The sequence below is a fragment of the Platalea leucorodia genome (assembly GCF_965183815.1).
Source record: "Platalea leucorodia genome assembly, chromosome: 3".
Taxonomy (NCBI): Eukaryota; Metazoa; Chordata; class Aves; order Pelecaniformes; family Threskiornithidae; genus Platalea; species Platalea leucorodia.
This window is the reverse complement of record NC_138825.1, coordinates 17,762,719-17,784,614: the sequence shown is the minus strand read 5'-3', so window position 1 is coordinate 17,784,614 and position 21,896 is coordinate 17,762,719. Positions and strand designations below refer to the sequence as shown.

At 37.6% G+C, this 21,896-nt stretch overlaps 1 protein-coding gene across 23 annotated transcripts in view; it reads right to left on the bottom strand.

The window, feature by feature from the left end:
- The window catches only part of NRXN1 (neurexin 1), a gene marked incomplete at its 5' end in the record, with an annotated part of 720,955 nt that overhangs the window by 202,230 nt on the left and 496,829 nt on the right, over nucleotides 1–21,896 (bottom strand). For all 23 annotated transcript variants that reach the window (XM_082305200.1, XM_082305203.1, XM_082305199.1 and 20 more), the window contains one exon: nucleotides 19,219–19,400. In XM_082305200.1, the coding sequence (XP_082161326.1) occupies nucleotides 19,219–19,400 (182 nt within the window). The remainder of the gene's footprint in view (nucleotides 1–19,218; nucleotides 19,401–21,896) is intronic.

Below are 21,896 nucleotides of genomic sequence, written 5' to 3'. Positions count from 1 at the left end.
TTCCTACAGTCTTGCAAAACCAGTTTATTTCCATTATCAGAAGATGCAACTTACACTGCATTCCTTAAAATACTGCTACTTCTGAATAAGCGCCTAGTGTTCATGACCTTGCAGAGAAGGTTGAAAACGTGACCAAGAGGCACAAATATCAGAAGGATATAAAATGAATCCACCTTTTCTGCTGATTTTATGCCAACATAATGAACCTTAGATATCTGCTTTTGGCATGAGCTATGTTTTCTAAATTTATTTTAACTAACACAGTTGAAATTGGAATTAGCTTCTACTATACTGCTCTGGAACCTCTGGATTACCTACCTCTAATGCTACAACCATTTTTTTTGTTGTTGTTGTGATGCAACAAAAAAGTGGTTCACAACCAGAAACAGAAATGATTTCTTAAAAGCTTGAAATGCACAGGCACGCAAGCTCTGAATAACAGGTTTCTTTTACACGCTGAGTACATGCTGCACTAGAAATACCTTAGAAATTAGAAAAAATATAATGAAGCAAATTCATTGACACAAAAGACTGTTCTTCATCAAAAGAGACTATTTTAAATTGTCAAAAATCTATCAGGTTTAATACCAGCCATTAAAGGACTCTACAGTTGCAACCCATACTTATTTATTTTCTATTACTCGGAGAATATGAGGTGAGGAAAAAGTGACCAAAGTGTTCTGCATGAACAGTGATGCAAGTTTTCTCCATTTACAATTATGCTATCACAAATATCCTCTTAATTGCGTGATAGCCAATAGAAACCAAACCCAACAACTTAGCTCTCTATCTAATTTTAGAGCCTTAAAATACAGCAGGAATTCATTATGAACAGGAAATAAAATGGGGAGTTGCAACTGGCATTTAAAATATTATTTATTCTTAAACCATTAAAAAGACTTTTAAAAAACATCTTTCATATATGCACTAATGCTTCTAACACATTAATTTTTAGTTAGAATTACTAAATCTTTTGGAAGTTTTATAACAAGTGATTGATACAGAGAATCATATTGCCTATGTTTTCCAGGGAGTGTTAATAAATCAAGCAAATATGATACAGAATCCAGATTTAAGATACCTCAGGTGGCTAGAATTGGTAATTAAAAAAATTGCATAAACCTCTTTTACAGCTAGGGAAATACTCACTACAACATACAAGAGATTGTTTCATCTAATTGCTCTGTGTTTTCCATCACTACAGTGCTGTATCACCATGTCCCTTGTCCACATCTCCAGACATATTCAGTTGTGCTAAGGAGTGGTATTAAGGGATTTAGAAAAGGTTTTGGCCTTTGGAAATGTACAGTGGGTTCTAGGAAGTATGAATATGCCATGTTTCATGTGAAGAGCTGGTGCACAGTGATATTTTTCTTTTAACATGTCCCTAATGTTGTACAACTGTTGCAGTGCTCTCCAAGTTCCTCGCCTCCTGCACTTCTAAACAATTCTAGAAACAAGAGTAAGGAATTCTTTTCATTGATTTTAACAAGATATAAAGTAAATCTCCATCCTGAATTTTCATTGAAAAATGCTTCAGCCAACTTCCAAAAGGAAGTCATTGCTATATGGATCCTAAATTTAGCAACAACAAGCAACAACAATCAGGACTATAATGACCATAAAATCAATAGGACCATTTTGTCATCAATATATAGAAGATGTGTTTTCAATAAGACTGGCTAGAAAACAATTTCTTTCGCAAATATTAAATAAAAGAGAAAGTTTTCAAAACTATATCCTTCCTGATGAAGAGCAACAAAAATAAAAATTTTACATTTTTAGAAACAGAGAATGAAACCAAGATTCAGTCACCAAGGTGAATCAAAAGTTGACATTAAAGTCCAAGCTACAGTGTGGGAGTCTGGATCAGGTCCCAGTGTGAACTGTGTGGGGAAAGGATTTGAACCCAGGTTTCTCCCAGTCCCACTGAAGTCAGCATCAACTGGCTAGTGGTGCCAAGGAATGAGTCCTTTTGCCTTCACTTGTACATTCTATCCCAATCCTAAAAAATTTTCCACTTTCCAATTTCCATTGAGAAATGAGACTGACATAATTTTCTAACTTACATAGCACTACTACCTAGATCAGATCCCTGATCTTTCTCCTTCTGCATCCACTTCCTGGCAGTGAACAGAAACACATGGGCTGTTACTAAATGGGTAGCCCTTGATTTGCACCTACAAGGGTTAGGTTTGGTAGTTTTAACCTATATTAGATCAAAACAACAGAAGTTTGAAAATCCCTGAAGTTTTTCCTGAGATAGGTGCATGTGCTTAAAGTGAAGGAAAAAACCCAAGTATTAGCATCCCACCTTGAACACTTATAAAAAAAGCCAGCTGAGAAGTAGCATAAAAGCCCACTAACTTCCTAAAATTCAGCCTTCAGAGTCACAGCACTGCTATTGCCTCCTTAACAGGACAAAAAGGATAAGTAACAGTTTTTCCCTTGATACCGTCATTTAGCATTTCTCAGAATCAGTCAGGCCCACAAGGAAGCACAGCAGAGCAGGATGGAGGGAAGGCTCCACCACCTTCTCTACCTCCTGAAGTGCCTCCATGAATACACTTTGCTTTCCCTACACCCTCCAATTCACCACAGGTAAGTCATTTGCTTGTGACTAGGAACTCTCTTGCAAGCTAACACTTAAAAAACAATTAAAAAAATACTCCAAGTCAGTAAGCTTTCTAAAGCACAAGCTTACATGTGAAAAATTCAGATGCAGAAATCAATCCTGTCCATAATGTCAAAAAATAACAACAATGCAAGGAATGTTTCTGATAATCACTTTATGAGCAGTATGTGCATGGGAAAACATGATTCATGCAAGACCGTTTCCCTGCCTTGATTTTTAATGTTACTGTACATTATAGGGAAAACGCAGCATGAATCTCTCAACTATTTTCAGTGAGAAAAGGAAGGAATATAGGGAACCAATTAGGTTTGCCAGCAAACCAAAAGTGTTTGTGACTGGTGCCTCTGAGGGTTAAAAGTAATAAATTTGTCATGCACTAGTATTCCTGATATTACACCTGTGTCAGGGGATAGTGAAGATTAATATCATAATTAGAAATGCTGAGCAACATCTCCATTACAAGACAGATAAAGTGACAATCCTGACACAGTCACAGCAATGATTTTATTCATTGTTTTTCTTCCAACTTGATGAAAGGACATATATTATCACCCTGGATGACTTGTGTATTTTGGGGCAATGAGGCAAATCTATGACCTACCTTTGCAACTGCAGAAGTGCAAAATAGCTGGTGAAGCTGCATGACACAACTTGGGGAGAAGGGGGTTAGAAGTAGGATTAAAGGATGGGGTGACACAAGTAGAGGAGGTTTACCTTCCTTGGCACAGAGGAAAATGCATGCTCGTTCTCTCCTGCACATGGCTGATAGCAGAAAAAGAGCAATGGTACTGCTTCACATCTAAGCAGACCACCGTCAGCTGTCACTGCAAAGCAATAACCCAAAAGCCAAGCTGATTTAGTCCAGACCAAGTACCTGCAGATGCAGCATGGCTGGTGCTCAGGGCAATACCCTGCCTTTGCTCCAAAGAAAACCCCAGAATACAGTCTACTGACAAAGGCATGTACGGAGTTTCAAGATTTAGTCGCAGAGAACAACGCCTAAAAGATAAAACCTCTTACATGCTTAAAGTGTACTGAGCTTTTATTATATGAGCCCGAAGTTGTGACAACTGTTCATAGCTAAAGGAGATATTTTAATCAACATTCTGTTAAAATCATTGGTGACTATGTGTCACGAGGCTTTGTAATGTTAAGATACCAGAGAGCCTGTTTTAGCAATGAAACAAGGAAGTTTATCTTCTGTGATTTTTGAGTGATTATTATCTTTTAGATAATCTGTATGCACTATTGTGACAAGAAAACTTAAAAAACATTTCACACAGCTGTGCAGCTATATCTGCAGCCAGTGAAGTGGCCAAATAGCTCAAAAACCTGAAAAATAAATTCACCCCAATTGCACGTTATTCTTGCAATATAATCAAATGAGTTTTGCTCAGTAATCTATTTAGCCCGTTTGGGTTATTTTGGATTTACACCAGGACAGTTCAAATTACGTCATGTCATGGTTTAACCCTAGCTGGCAACTAAGCACTACACAGCCGCTCGCTCACTCCCCCCACCCCAGTGGGGTGGGGGAGAGAATCAGAAAGGTGAAAGTCAGAAAACTCGTGGGTTGAGATAAGAACAGTTTAATAATTGAAGTAAAATGAAATAGAATAGTAGTAGTAATAATAATAATAATATACAAAGCAAGTGATATACAATATAATTGCTCACCACCTGCCGACCGATGCCCAGCCCATCCCCGAGCAGCGATCCCTGCCCCCTGGCCAACTCCCCCCAGTTTATGGACTGAGCATGGCATCATATGGTATGGAATAGCCCTTTGGCCAGTCTGGGTCAGCTGTCCTGGCTGTGCTCCCTCCCAGCTTCTTGAGCACCAGGCAGAGCACAGGAAGCTGAAAAAGTCCCTGACTGGTGTAAGCGCTACTTAGCAACAACCAAAACATCAGTGTGTTATCATCATTATTCTCATCCTAAATCCAAAACACAGCACTATACCATCTACTAGGAAGAACAAAATCAACTCTATCCCAGCTGAAACCAGGACACCTCACTACTCCTACACAGCAACCAAAGCAAACACTTGCTAACATTTGAGAGGTGGGCGAGGAGGCATAGTTAGTTACATCACCACCACCTTTCCCACAAGTCGAAGAGGAGGCACATGCCAACAGTTGGTGAAGAACATACCAACAGGCCTTTGCTTGGCCAGAGAGCAATTCTCAGACGTACGGATTCAAATTTCTTTCCTGCATATAGCAGCAAAGCAGCTGGCTAGTGTTAAACAACAGGGGATGTTGATATGGCAAAGGAAGAGCAGGTTCTACCTTGTGCTGCTGCACAGTCTTAGAGTTTGCTAGTGACACTAAGACCAATGGATATTAAAAGAAAATGCTTAGCAGCAGCTTACTGTCCCTTTTCTGTGTCTTTAGGAATGAAAACAGAGAACCTCACTGTGCTTACATCTAAGCATTCATCTTAAATCATTCCTGGACCTAAGCCTGCCAGTTAAAAACTGCAGCATGAATGGGAGAGTACAGCTTAAGACGACCTCACTACACCCATCACTCACTGGCAACAGCAAGTACATCTACGCTAACTTTAGCAAATACATACAGCAGAAGTCTCCATGGCATTCCCATTACCAACAGGAATGTAATCTGATCTTGAAAGCATAAATTGTCAGGGCCTGCCTACATAACCTGCTCCACTGCTAACCATCAAACATAGCTGGAAATTTTTTTCCAATACCTGATAGCATTGTTGAAAATTAAACCAACTGCTTCTTACTTTAGCCTGCCAGATAGGTGAAACAAATTAGCCACAGTCTAACATATATGTATGTTTTATATATATATATGTTTATAACAACCTATATGTATTAAAAGACAGTTTTCACATCCAGTTACTCCCTGTCTTATAAAGAAAACAGAGTCCATTCTTTCATTTTCTTCTTAGGAGCTATGTGTTAATTAAACTAGAGTATATTGCTAGTTCTTTTATTAGCTGCCTAATTTGCTTACCTCCTTTTCAAAGCCGAGCTCTCAAAACTGGACATACTTCTTCAGCTAAGGTCCCAGCAGTACTGAGTGAACAATTAACTTCTTTGCCTCCTCTGCCACCCCACATGTTGTCAATACATCCCAGACCAATGCCTGTCTGTCTCTGCAGCAAATTGCAATCAGCTATAACTTCCCAATCTTTTCTGTAGAACTGCTTCTTGGCCACAATTATTCCTCATTTTATAGCTGTGCATTTGATTTTTCCATCTTAGGTACAGAACTCGGCACTTTCCTTTGTAGAAATTCATCTTCCTGATTTCAGACTATTTCTCCACTTTATCAAGCTCATTTTGAATTTTAATCAGTTCTCCACAGTGCTTGCAACCCCTATCTCCCCTCCTCCCACACTAGCACAGCTTGGTGTCATCATGTACCACACTACAGCTGTGACAAGGAGACATGCTGGTGGGTTTTTTTGAGTTTGAATATGCAGTGAAAAAGCAAGAAAGAAGAAAAGAAAATCAATGCCTTAAGAATCTCAGTTTAAATAGCCAGCAAAATATTTAAAAAGTACATTAGGAATAGAAACCCAGAAATCTTAAGTATCTTCCAAAGGAGCATATCAGCTGAGAACAAAGCTGTGACAAGTTTTTAGCTCTGGGGAAGACACTGCCCATCAATTTAGCCCTTGGCAGCACCTATCTTTAACTATATAACCACATTAATAAGGAATAGGAAATATAACCAAGGGAGTTTCTGCATTTATTTATGGACCACACAATATGAGTTGGATAACATAATTCTTGAAGCACTTTTAGTCTTGTTCCCATCTTTACTATATGTTTTCTGGAAACAAATACCCAAATCATATAGTCAAGGTTTCATTATCTACCCTGTATTATCCTGTGGTTTTTTTAGAATATATTAAGTGCATAGCCATCTTATTTTAGCCTCAGAGTATATACTCAGGTGTTTTTCCAGACAAGCAATTAGAAGCTTGGAAAGTCTCCCAAAATGCTCCTATGAATTGTTCCATGGAGAGCAAATCTAGAAGCACCAAACAACCGCAGCGTCCCATGGCACTATTACAGCCAAGAGTTATTGCTCACTGTGCAAAGTGACTTGCAGACATGTACACAAAATCTTGCAATTAAAAAAAAAATAAAAATCCCCAACTTGAAGTCACCTCCAAAAAACAGCATAGTTGCTATGCATGCAGATATATGCTACCTGCTAAAACCCAACGCTTTTCAGATCAGAAGTTGACAATTTTACATAAAAACATGCCTTACATTAGCTTTATTAGGAGTTTCATAGTACTTCCACTAAAAAGTCAAAAAAGCCTCTTACTTTAGAAAACAAGCAGTACAGAATCCCCTTGCCTTTTTCTGTTTGCTGAATAGCAAATCAAAACACTACAGAAACTTGAGGTATCAGGGAAGGCTCTCTGGGAAGGAAATAAAACAAAACCAACTTGTCAAATGGGACTCCCTGCTGTTGCATACCATGTGGTGCTCTAGTGAGCTGCATCTGTTCAGCTATTAAACATAGTGGTGAATATGATACAGACAGCAGTGACATCAAATATGCTGAGTGGTTCTTAAGGCTCTATAGCATAATCTTTTCACTTTTTATTTTAATTTGTAGAAGTTACTGTAAAGTAGCTTCATGTATGATAATGCTCTTTGTGCTTGTCCCTAAATGAGAAAGCACTGCTACATAATCCACAGTGAGTCTTAAAAACTCCAGCAGCTATGCAAGGGAAAGGCTGAATACTTTTGCTCCAGGAACTCTCTGTTGTTCCCTGGAATTCACTGGGTCAGGTAAAAAAAACTGTATGGGGAACAATAAGGCTTCAGGACATTAATGGGGTTTCAAAGTGAACAGGAAGAATACAGTCTGCAGCATTCAGTGTGTAGGCAGTAAGTCACACGTCCACCAAGGGTGAGGGCTGAACAGAAAAGAACAAGAGATTCCAGCCCCAAAACAGGGCATGATGAGATTCAGTGAGAATGTAATGCTTCAACCCCATCCTTCAGTCCAGAGGCCTGGGATGAAGAGGAATACCTGACCCAACAGCAGAATATGCAGAGCGAAGACTTCCCAGTCCTGATGAGCGGCTTTTCCTAGACCATAGAGAGTGTATAATGCTGCAGCAGCAAGCATAATTTACATCTCCCTGAGGGGATATCTGGACTTACATTTGGTCCTTGACTGAACATAGATTATCACCTGCAAATTCTAGCACAAGACGTTAAAGCCACGTTAGTAGTTTCATGCTGATGCACTGAAGGCTTCAGGATAATTTCACACAGAACTGGCAAAACTGAAGGACTTGTGTCTTTCCTTTGTTCTTTGGCATCTCTTATTCAATGTAAGCTAGGTAATGATTGAAAGCCAAAAAATGCATGAGTCAGTTCCTTCAGCTAATCCACCCTCTGGAGCATCAGAATGCTTCAGTGTAAATGGGCTTTCACAAACAGAGAGGTATTTAAGCCTCTCAAAACACTCAACAGGAAAACTCACCTATTGTTAGTGGGATTGTTACATTAAGCATAAACAACCAGAACATTGACAATATCAGTTCATTAAATTCTTACCCTGTCTGTTATTGTTGCAGAAATTATTGGGACCAGCACGATCTGAGCAAAAAACCAAATGAGACTAAACAGCGGCAGCAGCCCACTGTTGAACAGGAAGAATCACTATAAGATTGATAGGGAAGGCAAATCTTACACACTTATGGTTGTTGCTGGGAGAGAAAGGAAAAGGCTGCTCAATGGTACACCAGCAGTGGAGATACACTGATGTCAAGCATGGCATGCTCAGGTAAGAGAGAAAATGATTAGACAGCACAGGCATATTACTGAAAAGCAGATAAAGATATAATTGGTAACCTGGGTTTTGGAAAATCCAGACTGTCGTGGTTTAACCCCAGCCAGCAACTAAGCACCACACAGCCGCTTGCAAACTCCCCCCTGGTGGGATGGGGGAGAGAATCAAAAGAGTAAAAACTCATGGGTTGAGATAAAGACAGTTTAATAGGTAAAGCAAAAGCTGCCCGCGCAAGCAAAGCAAGGAATTAATTCGCTACTTCCCCATCAGCAGGCAGGTGTTCAGCCATCTCCAGGAAAGCAGGGCTCCATCACACCTAACAGTTACTTGAGAAGACAAAACACCATCACTCCAAACATACCACCCTTCCTTCTTCTTCCCCCAGTTTATAGACTGAGCATGACATCATATGGTATGGAATAGCCTTTGGCCAGTCTGGGTCAGGTGTCCTGGCTGCGCCCCCTCCCAGCTTCTTGTGCACCAGGCAGAGCACAGGAAGCTGAAAAAGTCCCTGACTGGTGTAAGCACTACTTAGCAACAACCAAAACATCAGTGTGTTATCATCATTATTCTCATCCTAAATCCAAAACACAGCACTACACCAGCTACTAAGAAGAAAATGAACTCTATCCCGGCTGAAACCAGCACGTAGATAAATTCCCTGCTCTAGCTCGGTGTCCTGCACGACCCTGGTGTCAGACATTGTAAAAGTTAAATAGCTAAATTGCATGAAAGTAGGAACGAGGCTGAGTGTGTTGAGTTCTACCATCTGGTATACTAGATTAAATTCACTGAATTTACTATAGGTACTCCTCATTGGCACAGTGGTGTAAGTGAAAAGTGAGAAAGGCTCAAGACGATAAAACAATCTGGAAGAAAAAAGCAAACTAGCATTAAATATTAAAATGAGTTTCCAGTTTGGTGATGACACTGAGGCATCACAGAGCAAAACCTGAATTAAATAAGTGGCCTAATTAACTAATTATGAGTTACAATTAAGGTAGTATCTCACAAAAACAGAATAGTATTAAGACAAGCTTTCCTTATTAGCACAAAGTGATTAACTATAATAGCAATGTTTACTTAAACAAACGCCTGAAGCAAAGCAGCAGGCTCTGCAAAATTGCCTCTGCACCTTTCACCTTCCAGCAGGAGTTTTCTGGCCTGATGTAGATCCTGTTCATACTTACTCATATTTCTGCAGTTTCTTCAGATAAATTAATAGTGGAAGTGATGGGATGAGAATTATTTGGAGTTAGGATCAGAATCTGTTCAGGCCACCAGCAGCACGTTTCCCCTAGCCTTGTTCTGCATCAACATACTAATCTCTCTGATATTAAAAATTATATTGTTCATACTGTATGTTCACTGAAAAACTGCTACACTGGTACTTTGTGCTGCAGTGCACGTTATATCCTTATCCTCACTTAGAGCTCATAAATTTAAAAGACAGGGAGTTAATGGGCCAGATCTTGGGTTCTGGCTTCTATTCATAAGAAACAAACCTTGATCTATCCTGTGCAAACCTGGCCCTCTTTCAATGGGTCACAGCAATCTGAGAGTCACTCTCTTATTCAAGCTGCCATCAAGAGCTAAAAGCATAGTCTAGGATACTCTGAAAGTGATGCCATTGCTCACATCTGTCTTTTTTTTTTTCCGAACCACACATTGTCAGCCCAAAGTGCCTATAACCTGTCTACGCCCCACACCGTCATGGCTTCTAACACAATGGGTACACATGCCTTCCACTCGGTTTTGTGCCAGGCATGGCTAGCAGGGAGGAGGGAGCGCAAATCTTTTTGTGCTTCTCCAAAATTAGATGAGAACTAGGCAGTAACAAGCTAGGAAATATTATCAGGGCTGACCCTATTATGTTACTAGATATAACAAAGAGTATATGCTTAATAAAATATACAATAGATATAAGCGGAGAAGTACCCATGTAGGATAGGTGGACAAAAGTGGCTAGCTCTTGGAAGCGACTCTCAATCATCCAGAGCTCTCATTCTCCAAATAATCACAATAACTTCCTATGATTCGGTGCTTCTTCCTTTCGGTGATCTGCCAGGTTTCAGTGAACATCTCAACTGTTCTGCTATTGCAAATAGTCAAGTATCCTTTAAATCTTAATAAGGTTGCTAAAATGTCTGCTAAATTTTTCATCAGCTCTTATTATACATGGCAATGTTCTGGAAGAGTTGGTGCCAAGTTATTAAAATATCTGTAACCTTCATATGCAAGGATGTTGGCTAGTAACCAGTGCAGGAATTCTGGATTAAAAGGACCTGATTAGACTGGGATGGATCTAAAACATCGATGGGAGAATATAATGTTAACTAGGAAAGGTGCTGCTACAGAGGAAAGATGGGCTATTTATTTATCTGTATATTATACACTAATTCTTCTGTCCTCCTTTCTGAAGACAGAAATTTGGTATTTATATGCAAAAAAACTAGTTACAAGAGGATACGTCTCCTAATTTTGGCCACACGCTTATTTGCTTTGTTCCTGCTGCTTTTGTTCTTTGATCAAACATAACTAATCAATGGTCCTCATCAAGAAGGCTTTCCATGTGAGTACACCATACAGTCACCATCTGAAGTGACTCCTCTGTTCCTTTAGCTATATGGTATGCCTCATTCTGTGGGAAAAAAAAAGGTATGCAATCTCTGAGACCCCTGGAGGTTGCCACCTGCTTTCACTGGGATTCACTGGGACTGCAGAATATGCACAGCACATGAATTTGTGTTTGAGGACATGGCAGAAGAACAACGCAGGGAACAAGGGAAAGGGAAGAGAAAGAAAGAATCCTTGAAAATAAGACTGGATGTAATCCATACAGTACTTCAGAGCTTTAAAAGTAACAATGTAAAAAATAAGAGCTGGTTTATGAAGAGGTCATGAGCCTCTTCAAGTTTATGATAATTAAATATGCTTGCTCTTTTGCTTGCCTCTCCAAATTGGTCCACTGCAGTTCTTAAAAATGCAGAGTTTTTGTTATTAGTATAACACGACTCAGCCCAAACCCCTTCTATTCTTATTTTTTTTAGCATTTTTTTAAAGTTCAACAAGGCCCCAGGAAAATTAAGTTCCATGTTTGTGTTCTCTCCTCATGCTGGATCCAAAGTCCCATTTGTGTACACTTTGCAACAGTAAAGTCAAAGGAAGACTCGCCATCAAATGCAGCGACAAAGTTTTGGATCTTAAGCAGTTCAGCCAACAGATGGATTCAATTTACAGTGTAGTCTTGAGATATGTGAGATCAGAAGGGATCTTAAGAGCCCACGATCTGGTCTGCAAGATCATTTTATACAATGCCATAGCCACATGCAATTCTTTCCATATTGCTATCAGATGATTCTAATATATGTGGGGCCACCAGAAGTGTTTTAAATATCTACTCACCCTCAGCCAGGCTCTACACCTTTGCTAGAAGAAAGCAGCTCAGGAGATTCATCAGTGTTGAGGGCTGGAGCACTTTGCAACTGACACATGGTATTTTAGCTGAGAATTTAGGTCCTACTGGTTATGCAATTTTCTCTTGCCAAGGGGCTGGCACATAGTGTCCCCATCATAGAGCATGATTTTTGGGAAGGAAGCTTTTATTCTCCCAAAAGCACAAAAGGTGCAGAATGCATAAAGGAGTTATTAGCCAGGTAGAGGAAGAAGTGAGAAATTCTATTTATCCCAAGACAGAGGAAGAAGATTAAAGGAATTGCGTCCCTCAAGCACACTTCTAGGATGGGGAACCAGGAAATCAGAGCTGGGAGATCAGACCTGCTGTGCTGGTATAATGGACCTTCCATGCCAGCATCAGGATTTCTCTTTGCAGCACTCCATGATGGCAGTCATAGCCAAACTGTTTAATTATATCAACTGTCCAATTTCCATTCATATTTTTCATACAGTAAGGTATCAGTCTGTTCTGTGCCAGAATTAGCACATTTCCATAACCTTCACTCAGCAATTTGGCCTGTTTATGGCAAGAACAGACCACTGTTGCTCAGTGCGTGGTAACAGACTGTGCAGAGTATTCAAGATGAGGCATTAACAAACAGCTTATATCATAAAATGCCTTTTCAGAGGTTTTTTTTAATCTGTGTCTCTGCTAATACAAAAGAATAACTTAACAGCATGTTTTCAAGGCATGGCTTGACCATTTCAGTGATTGATTTATTTTCTTTCCTACAAACTTAGATCTTTAACCTGATCAGTGAGGTAAATGATTGCTGCATTTAGCACAAATTCCCTAGATTAATTCATTGCTCCTATTCTAATTAACTTAATGTTTGTGTACATTGAATTGCATTCTCACCTGCCTGTCTAGTCCCATAAATGATTCTTTTTTGATTGCACTGCTTTTCATTATTCAAACACATAAGCAAGTCTGGAAATCCTTCTTTCATAGTAATTTTTCTTCAGTTTAAAGATTAACACATAGTCTGGTTGCTGAGTTTTTTGTTCCCCAAAGAGAAGAACAATCACTGCCCACAACAGTTAAACTTCCTATAGCATTTTCCATACACATATATTAATGAGAAAAAAAAAAAATCACAAATAAATATCATGTATATAAGCATAATAAGGAAATACCAAATATTAGCAGAATTCTGGATTAGATAACATCAGCCTTAAGAAATTTTCTTGTGCCTCAAGGTAGTAGAATATTAAATATCACAACTCTGATAAACATAATGATCCAAAGTCCTTCCAGGGCTCCAGAGTGATCCCTGACACGGACTTAGCTGATATGATGATGGCCTGATTTTCAGAGATGCTGACTATATTCAGCTTCTATTGACTTTAGCCACCGATGTGCATGCTCAGCACTTCTAAAATATCAGATTTCTGAAACCTAGTTCTGCTCTTTTTTTAGCCCTTCCTGGACATGAATAATTTGATTTTAAATTCATTACTGTTTCATGCATATACAAGCCACCACTGGCCTTACCAAATCTTTGCATTGCACAGATACATATATAATAATAAGGAATTCCATATTTGAAATATGATTATTAGAAGAAACATTATTCTGGGAATATTTTTTTTAAAGATTATTAAACTCTTCCTGGGAAAATTAATTAACTCCAATACAAGCCACTAAAATCAAAGGTATTTTTACCATCAATCTCACTGAAAGTACATCCAACTCTCTAGGCATTGATCCAAATACAACTAAGTCAATAAGAATCTTTCAATTGACTTTCCATTAGGCATTAAGCCCAAGACATGTGAAGTATTAAAAAGAGAATAACAAATTCATTTATCTTAAGACTCTGCAATTTATTCTCTGGTACGCTCAAACACAGAAGTCTGATCCTCACTTGAGTTTTACTATTTCTGTTCACTTGAGGGAAGGTCATTATACTTGCATAAATTAAAATTATCCATATATTATGTATATGTACAGTAGAATCTAACAGAGTCAGCTATTAAAAGCCCGGTGCAGAAGAATACTGCATATGTATAACAAAGAGACAGAGGGAGGAGAGCAATAAATGATAGTCCTTTTAAGTTTGCAAAACATTCCAAAAAATGAGTAGGAAAAAAGTTGAGAGAGGACTTTTGCAGAATTTTCTATTAACTTAAAGATGAAAATCAAACCCCCTTGATATCAATATTGTTTGGTTTTGGGTTTTTTTGGTTTTTTTACACAAAAGTCAACATTTCATTTGGAGATATTAAATATTTCCCTAGTTTATAAAAAATGAACTATATCATATACAAAAACAGAATAAGTAGCTCAGAAAATGAGGAAGTATTGACTTCCTTTTAAACCAAGAGAATTTTTAACCAAAGCTGACAAAAACTCACAAAAACTTTCACTTGATTTTTATCCACATCTTCCTCAAGGAAAAAGTTTCAAATGAAAAATGCCTTTCTCACAATATATATTTTAAAAAATGTAGTATACAAGTAGCTGGGACAAAGAGCACAAACTTAATTTATTCATGATCCAAAAACCATTTTTCTGTAACACATACAATATTTCCTCTCCTATGATTGTACACATCAGTCATCAACTGTAACTCTGAAGGCTTCACAAACACATTTTGAAAATCTAAGTACAATACTGATTAATCTATCATGCCAGTAATGCTGCATCTTCAGAGTATTTCAGGTTAATTGTGTTATACCTTGCAGATATTGATACTGTCTGTCCTTAATCATACCATACTTTTTTGGGTAATGTTACCACATCTTTTAAAATGGTTTCCCATGCTTTCCCATCACAGTATTAACCTTAATGGGTTACACTTTCCCTACAATATTTTTTTCCTAATAACATTAAAGAGAATGAAATAAAAAATATCTACCACAATCTACCCTGAGTTTAATTTATTTTTGGTTTTGTATGTTTACTGTATCGTAGGTAGGATAGTCATTCTTCTCTACCTGGAATTATAGGGTGTTTTTCCCCAGCTTCTCCCAGAAGAGGGTGAGACAACATTCAAAATGCTGCCACTCTTGCCTTATTCCTTATTTTAAACCTTAGGATGTTTGTTACCAGAACAATCTTCACCACTTCAACTACTTCAGCAGATCCATATCTGTAACTGAGTAGTAATTCCTCGCCCTGCTTGAGATAATAGAAGTGAACCCAGTTTAGCGTAAGTAGCTAGTGTCCCATAGGCTGGGTGTCTTTTCTGGAACACCAAACCTGTAAGATCTGAAATGCTCTGCTGGCCTTATCCTCCATACAAACTTCTTGTTCTCAATTTCAAAATCGGCCGTAACCATAAAAACGGCACACTGTTTTTGTGCTCGCAAAATGCTTTGATTTTAAAACAAATGACACAAACAAGGAAGACACAGAAACTGCTGACTCTTTCCATCAGATATACAAAATGTTACCTTTTTTTACAGTTTAAAGTCCTTCATTTTAACAATGAAAGATGAAAACATGGCATAATTTTTATACTTAAAACAGTTTTTAAAAATGGTTGAAGTCTATTGATGGAAATCTATCCTTCTCGTCTTCATTCGTAGAGCAAATACTACTTGTGCCACACAGGAGAATGCCAGTTTCCTGTGCTGATAGCATTGTCGGAAAGAGCAATTTAACAGGATTTCTTAGCCCTTAGAGGCAACCTTTGCCTAACTTCACCATAAAAAAGCTAGAAACTTGAGGCAGCAACAGCACAGTGCCTGTGAAAGACGATGACATATATATATGTATGTCTACTTTTCTGTCTAATGACTTGGGAGAAGAGGGTGGGAAGAGAAGAAGAACAGAGGTAGGAACAGGAATCACTGACAGAATTACTTAAGGACTTTAGAAGTCAATGAAAAAGCCAAGTACAGAAATGCACATGGTGATTGACCGAACCCTGCATGAATAAGCTGCTGCCTTTTTCCGTTTGGCATGGAGATGGATGCAGACCATGCCAAGAAAAGGGGAAAAAAAGGAGGATTACAGTAATTCTCAGAGCTATCTGTCCTTCTTTTATCTGTCAGCAGGAGAAGGAAATGACAGTACACTTTTAAGCATGATATCTATTTCCTCTTGAACTCCATCTGCCAGCAGAGACTGCACAGGAGATCACTTCCATAACTGAAGTCAAGTGATTTCTATGAAAACTAATTGCTGCATCTCTGGATGACTAAATCATATTAACATCCCTTTCCTGAAGCACAGGGATGCATATGTATCATACATACAACCAGTCCTTTATATCTAGGCTGCTACAGTACAGGTGGAGTTTTATAATAATCTATCTTGGAATTTAAAATATTTGCACTGGAACTGTTAAGCATCTGGTAGCAATGCAGATTACACATTTTTTTAAATGTTTCTCATATTAACAATGGTATTTGGGGAGGTTAAATGATTACTTTAAAGAAATGTGTTCCTAACCTAACACTAAAGCTGTGATTCAGATGATCAAGTAGCAATTTTCCAAATCAGAATTTGTTATGAGCTTGATTTCATTATTAGGTTTACATCGTCTTTAAGTAAACAGAATAATAAAGAGGGCAAGCACACATTGAAGTACCATAATCAAACTTGTAATTTCCTCTTCCATTTCTAGAATGAAGAAGGTTAAGAGCAAGCTACCTCATAACTCTGTTCTGAAACATCCCAAACAAGCACAGTTCCCAACATGCTAGTGAGGACTATGATCTAAAATTTTTTAACTCAAAGCAATAGTTCCAAACTTTCTTTGCCACCATTCTGCTGAAAACACACTTAAAGCCTATCCTTACACATCTGTCCCAAATTTTGTCACTGGGAAGGATCTGAGTAATTAATGACATCCTGGGTAAATTGAAAGCTCAGTAACAAAAGAACCAGTTTTTATCATACTATATAACTGAATCCCAGCATAATTAAATCACAACTATATCTTTGTTATAATATTATAGTTGTTATAACACAGGTAAGTTATCCATGCACAGTGCATCTAAATGTACACAGGCATTTATTGCTCATGCGTATTCATTATACAAACAGGTGAGTGGGTGCATGCAAAAGAACATGTAGAATTAGACTCTTCCCTCCTTCCAGTTTTTTCTCCTTCCACTATTCACAGCTTTTGCATGTTTCTCGTTATTTAGTAGATAAAGCATTCTTAGTGGCATCTCAACATTGGTGCAAGAAGGAAGTTTTGCGTGACACAACCCTTCTACTTTTATTACAGCTAGTTTAATGTAGTAGCTGCCAATATTGAAAAACTTCAATCCAATAAACTATTTTTCAAATATAACATATACATAGGCCTCTCTGTTTCTATGTTTTTCATTTTTATAACCGTGATGTTTCACAATATCTTGCTGAGCTAAAACAGATTTCAGGTAAAATTCTCAGAAGTGCCTACAGTTCCACTGACTTTAATAAGATATATGTTCTTTGGTACCATGAGTGCTTTTGAAAATACTGCCTTTCAACTTTCTTCTGAATACTATCTTTATTTGAAATAGATTCCACGAAATTATATCCCAGCAGTTTTCCAAGTTTTATCTAACATCAACGAACCTTAAAAAAATCCTTGCCAGGTGTTTTAGGATTTCAGGTCAATCCCTTAGTGTCTCCACTCTAGAGAGAGACTACATTGAAGCAGCTCTCATAAGGTAAGACCTCATTCCAGTGAAATTTCTGTACAGTTATCACGGATTTTGCTCTGAAGCAGAGCAGGCTTCAGGGAAGTTCCCAATTGTCTGTGCAAAGACAATAGGAGGAGGCCAGGATCACCTCACAGAGCATGATGATAAAAAGCCTATTGCTGCTTCACAGAAATTTCAAAAGAACAGTAAAGTATAATTTATGATTTTCCCCATCCCCATTAAGCTGGTAGTGTTTCTGACCATAGAAAGCTCTCAACTATTCTTTTATTTTTACCATCTGTTCCTACAGCACGGGTATAAGAAAATTATTTGGAAAAAAAACCCAAAAACCAAGACACTTATGAGCAGGCAATAATTTTTGATCTCCAACTCATAATTAACGAATCCAATGTTTGTTTTAAAATGGAAAAATCAAGGGTAGACAGAAGATTACATGAATATTATGGTTTTGATAGACTTCAGGTATAGTAAAACTACAAGAAAAACGTTCCTTAATATGCTAAAGAAAAAGAAAACACTGTAAGAAGAAAGTAACACTGTTGACCACAGTGGGTGGATCTGGTCTCAGATTGCAAAGAAATGGGCAAATGATGACTAGGCACCCGATGTTAGATGCGGCTTTGGAAAGCAAATTCTAAATTCTCTTCACCAACACAATACTTGCCTTGAAAAATATAGCCTCTCAGTTTTTCTGGCACCTGGGAGAAGTCGCTTTGCTCACATTTTTAAATTAAGATTGTACAATACCAGCCAGCTGTTTTGTCCATGAGTTTCAATGTAAGAGAAGGCTATAGACAACCTCTGAATTTTATTTAAGGCCTTCTTTCTTTGTTTATTTACTCAAGCCAGTAAATAAAAAAAATCACCTTGTTCCACAATGCAAGAGTGCCTTTACAGAAATAAGGAGGCTGGGAAGATTGAATACCGTAATTCCCTCTAATTTTGAAAATGATCACAGCTGAATGTTTTCTGATGGTAAAAGTGTAATTTGTTAGAGATCAATAAGTAATTTCATTCAAAAGGAACTCTTCTGTTCCTGAAAGTAGAGAGATTCTTAAATCAAAATCAAACTAATACATTAACAAAGTTGAGACTAATCTAAACAACAAAATTTTATACTGCCCTAGTTATGTTTATCTCAACTGATCATTTATTTATGTTACCATAAAAATCCAGATGCTTTCAATTTTGATTGCTAGTTATTTGCTTTAAGGCAGCTGAAATTACTTTTTTAGACTTACTAGCATGACAATCTTACTTTCTGCTTAAGATTTATCATCACAAAGGAATGGTTAAATCAGAGGATAAATTCTAGTATTAACAATAAGCACAGCCAATTGCGATACACTGTAATTCCCCCATCAGATTCCAGATTAAATCCTCCAGGATTAATGTACCTTCCTCTGACATTGTTAAATCCTGTTTTATGTAATTAGATTGCAGTAAACTTCTTTATCTGTACAGGTATCACAGTATGATTTTTAATTGAAAAGCCATATAAAGTAGCACTGTATAAAGTAAAAGGCATTTTGAAAATGTCTGAGACTCTGTACAGTATTGTATGCTATAAGCCATCATCATTTAGTTCACTATTGACACTAAAAGTTTCATTAACAAGCCACTGTATTTACATTAAAATAAAATAAATTTAAAAACCACAAATATAAGAACAATCAAGACACGAAGAAATATCATGCATTTGTTAATAATACTTACGATATGCAGCTCTAAATAATCTCCGAGCCCAGTAGAACTGTCCACTCGTACCAACACAGCTTCTTTTTGAACAGTACTAAACCCTATTGCCAGTCTGTCTGCACGAGTGCTTGGCCGATCATTAGGAGGCCACGTGTAAGTGATTTGTCCACCACCTTTGCTAAAGATATATGTTGTTCCCGCTGTAAAACAGAAATAAAGATAATTAGCTCACTTGCACCAATGCAAACCCACAAGGAAATCATATGCTCTACAAAAATCAAGATGTTCTCATATAGCAAATGGATTCATAGAAACAAACAAGACTATATTTCAACATGAAGGGGTCTTTATTGCTGAAAATTTTGCAGCAAATGAAATATTAGTGCTTTTTATATAGTGCAATCAACACAGAATATAACATAATTGCATATGCAGCAACTTAAAATACCATAGCTCTGATTCAGAAATGTGTATCTATTCAAAAGAGTTTTTAAGCATATGCTTGAAGAACATGTTTCTATGATTTGCAGAACAGGGATGAGTTGAACCAAATGCTTTCCCAAACTGGGCCTATGTGGAAAAGAAATCAAGTGATTCCAGTTATCTCATGACTGATAGAAAAATGCAGCTCCTTATTAACACAATGAAAATGATACGCGCTATATGATACAGCGAAGCAAGATGTTAACAAATACATTCAGATAAGACTTTTAGGGATCTGAGGTTTATCAGCTTGTGACAGATGGGGATAACAAATGGAAGCATACTTTACTTGTCATGTCAGTACAAAAAGATATCAGTCTACTATCTAAGTAAGCAATGGCTTATTTGCATAATGCTCAACATATAACTTATAAGAGTGGAAATCTTTGCACATTATATCCAGTGTGCACTTACAAAATCTATAATCTATTTTAAACAAGTGTTGTAATCTAAAACTACTTAGTACTCCGGTGCTTAACTTCATCACCAGCATATTTCCTCTGAACTAAAATAGCAACATATCTGGACATTTTCCATTTAAAACTTGTATCCTAAGAGCAGCATATAGAAGGCAAATTGCGCATGCACTTGATCTTTTATTTCTAAAGTCACTACAAGCGGTCCACTTCTTTTCTATAAAGATAGGTCAAAGCTTAGGGAGATATGTCAGCGCATTGTAAATACAGATGTCTAGTTCTACTTGTTGTTCTAAGATGGCTCACTGTGTGGCTACTCTCAATTTTATTAAATGTAATTCAGTTTATTCCACCCAATACTCTCACTACACACTTCTCATGTCCACATAAGGAGATAGTGCATAACAACATAATTGTCACTTTCTTACTTTCTTTCAAGATTGACCAAAAATGCTGTGAGCATACACAAGAATCTAAAATCCCTTGAACATGTAGACTTTTAAAGCCAAAACCAAGAAGGGCTGTATACTTATACCACTCTTTCAACTTCCAGATGTCTCAAAATCTTTACTGCTGCATGAGACTGCTTTGTGTCAGTCTCAAAACAAAAAGGTTACCTGGTCTTTTTGAAAAGATATCCTATATTTATTTCTAACATCATTTTTCCTTTATGGAATTATGTACCTACTCAATAGTTTTTTCCAGTACCATCAATCTGTAATATTTTATGCACTGTGCGTAGCACTTAAAAAACTGTAAAGCTTATTTTATATCAACACACTTGCAGGATTGCACTGTGCTTCAGATAGATCTCTTGGCTTTTCTCTTGATGGCAAAACACCAACGTGTATGTGTTTTAGGAAAACTTGTCAACTCTCTTTAGCAAAGACAAACACAATAACAGATCTGATATCTAAGGTTTCACTTACTTACACTCCAAGTGAAATCAGTGTTTACCGTCACTGTAAAGAGTTGTGCAAGAGTAGTGAAGATATGCCTTACAAAAGCTTTGCAATGGACATGGGCAAATGGTGTCTGTTTTAGGAATGTGTGTGACAAAAACCTAATATCCTGCTCTCCCACCCTTGCTTTCCTCATACGTGGTGCTGTGAAATGCACAATAATCTGTTGCATGCTATTCAGTAATGATGGCTGAATCTCCAGTTCTAGTACATCCCAAAACAAAGATACATGAGACGAGTAATATCACTCTTGATGGTCCCCAAGTTCTCCTCTTTGCTGACAGTGTTGACTTCAAATCTTGAGTCAATTGAGAAGTGACAGAATTTGGACCTTTGTACAGTATATGTCACATTGGTGTCTGTAGTGAAAGGATTTATCGTGTGTTGATGAAAAACTGAGGGCTTGATCCAAAGCTCATTAAAAACAGTGACAGTCTGTTGACTTCATAAAATATTGTGTCAGGTCATGAATGAGGTTCTTATAAGTAACAAAAATGAGAAGGCTAAGAAAAAACAACTCCTTACACCTCAATGTCACAGATGAAACTGTTAGAATAGTACATAAGATTTAAGTGGGAGGGCATAATTCTCCTTTTCTTGGTTGTAACAGATGTGTTTACCCAATATAGAAGATAAAGAAAAAGCCTGCCAAGCGATGGTGGAGTCATACTGAATACAATGACCCAGAAGTAAGTCTCCAGATCTGAACAATGAGGGACTCTGTTGTTCTTATTCAGAGTGAATCTTTGTTGCAGTTTTTTGCTAAATACTGCCTTTCAAATAAACCAATGAAGAGCAGTTCATTCCATACCGCTGCCGCATTGAAGCCAAGGTC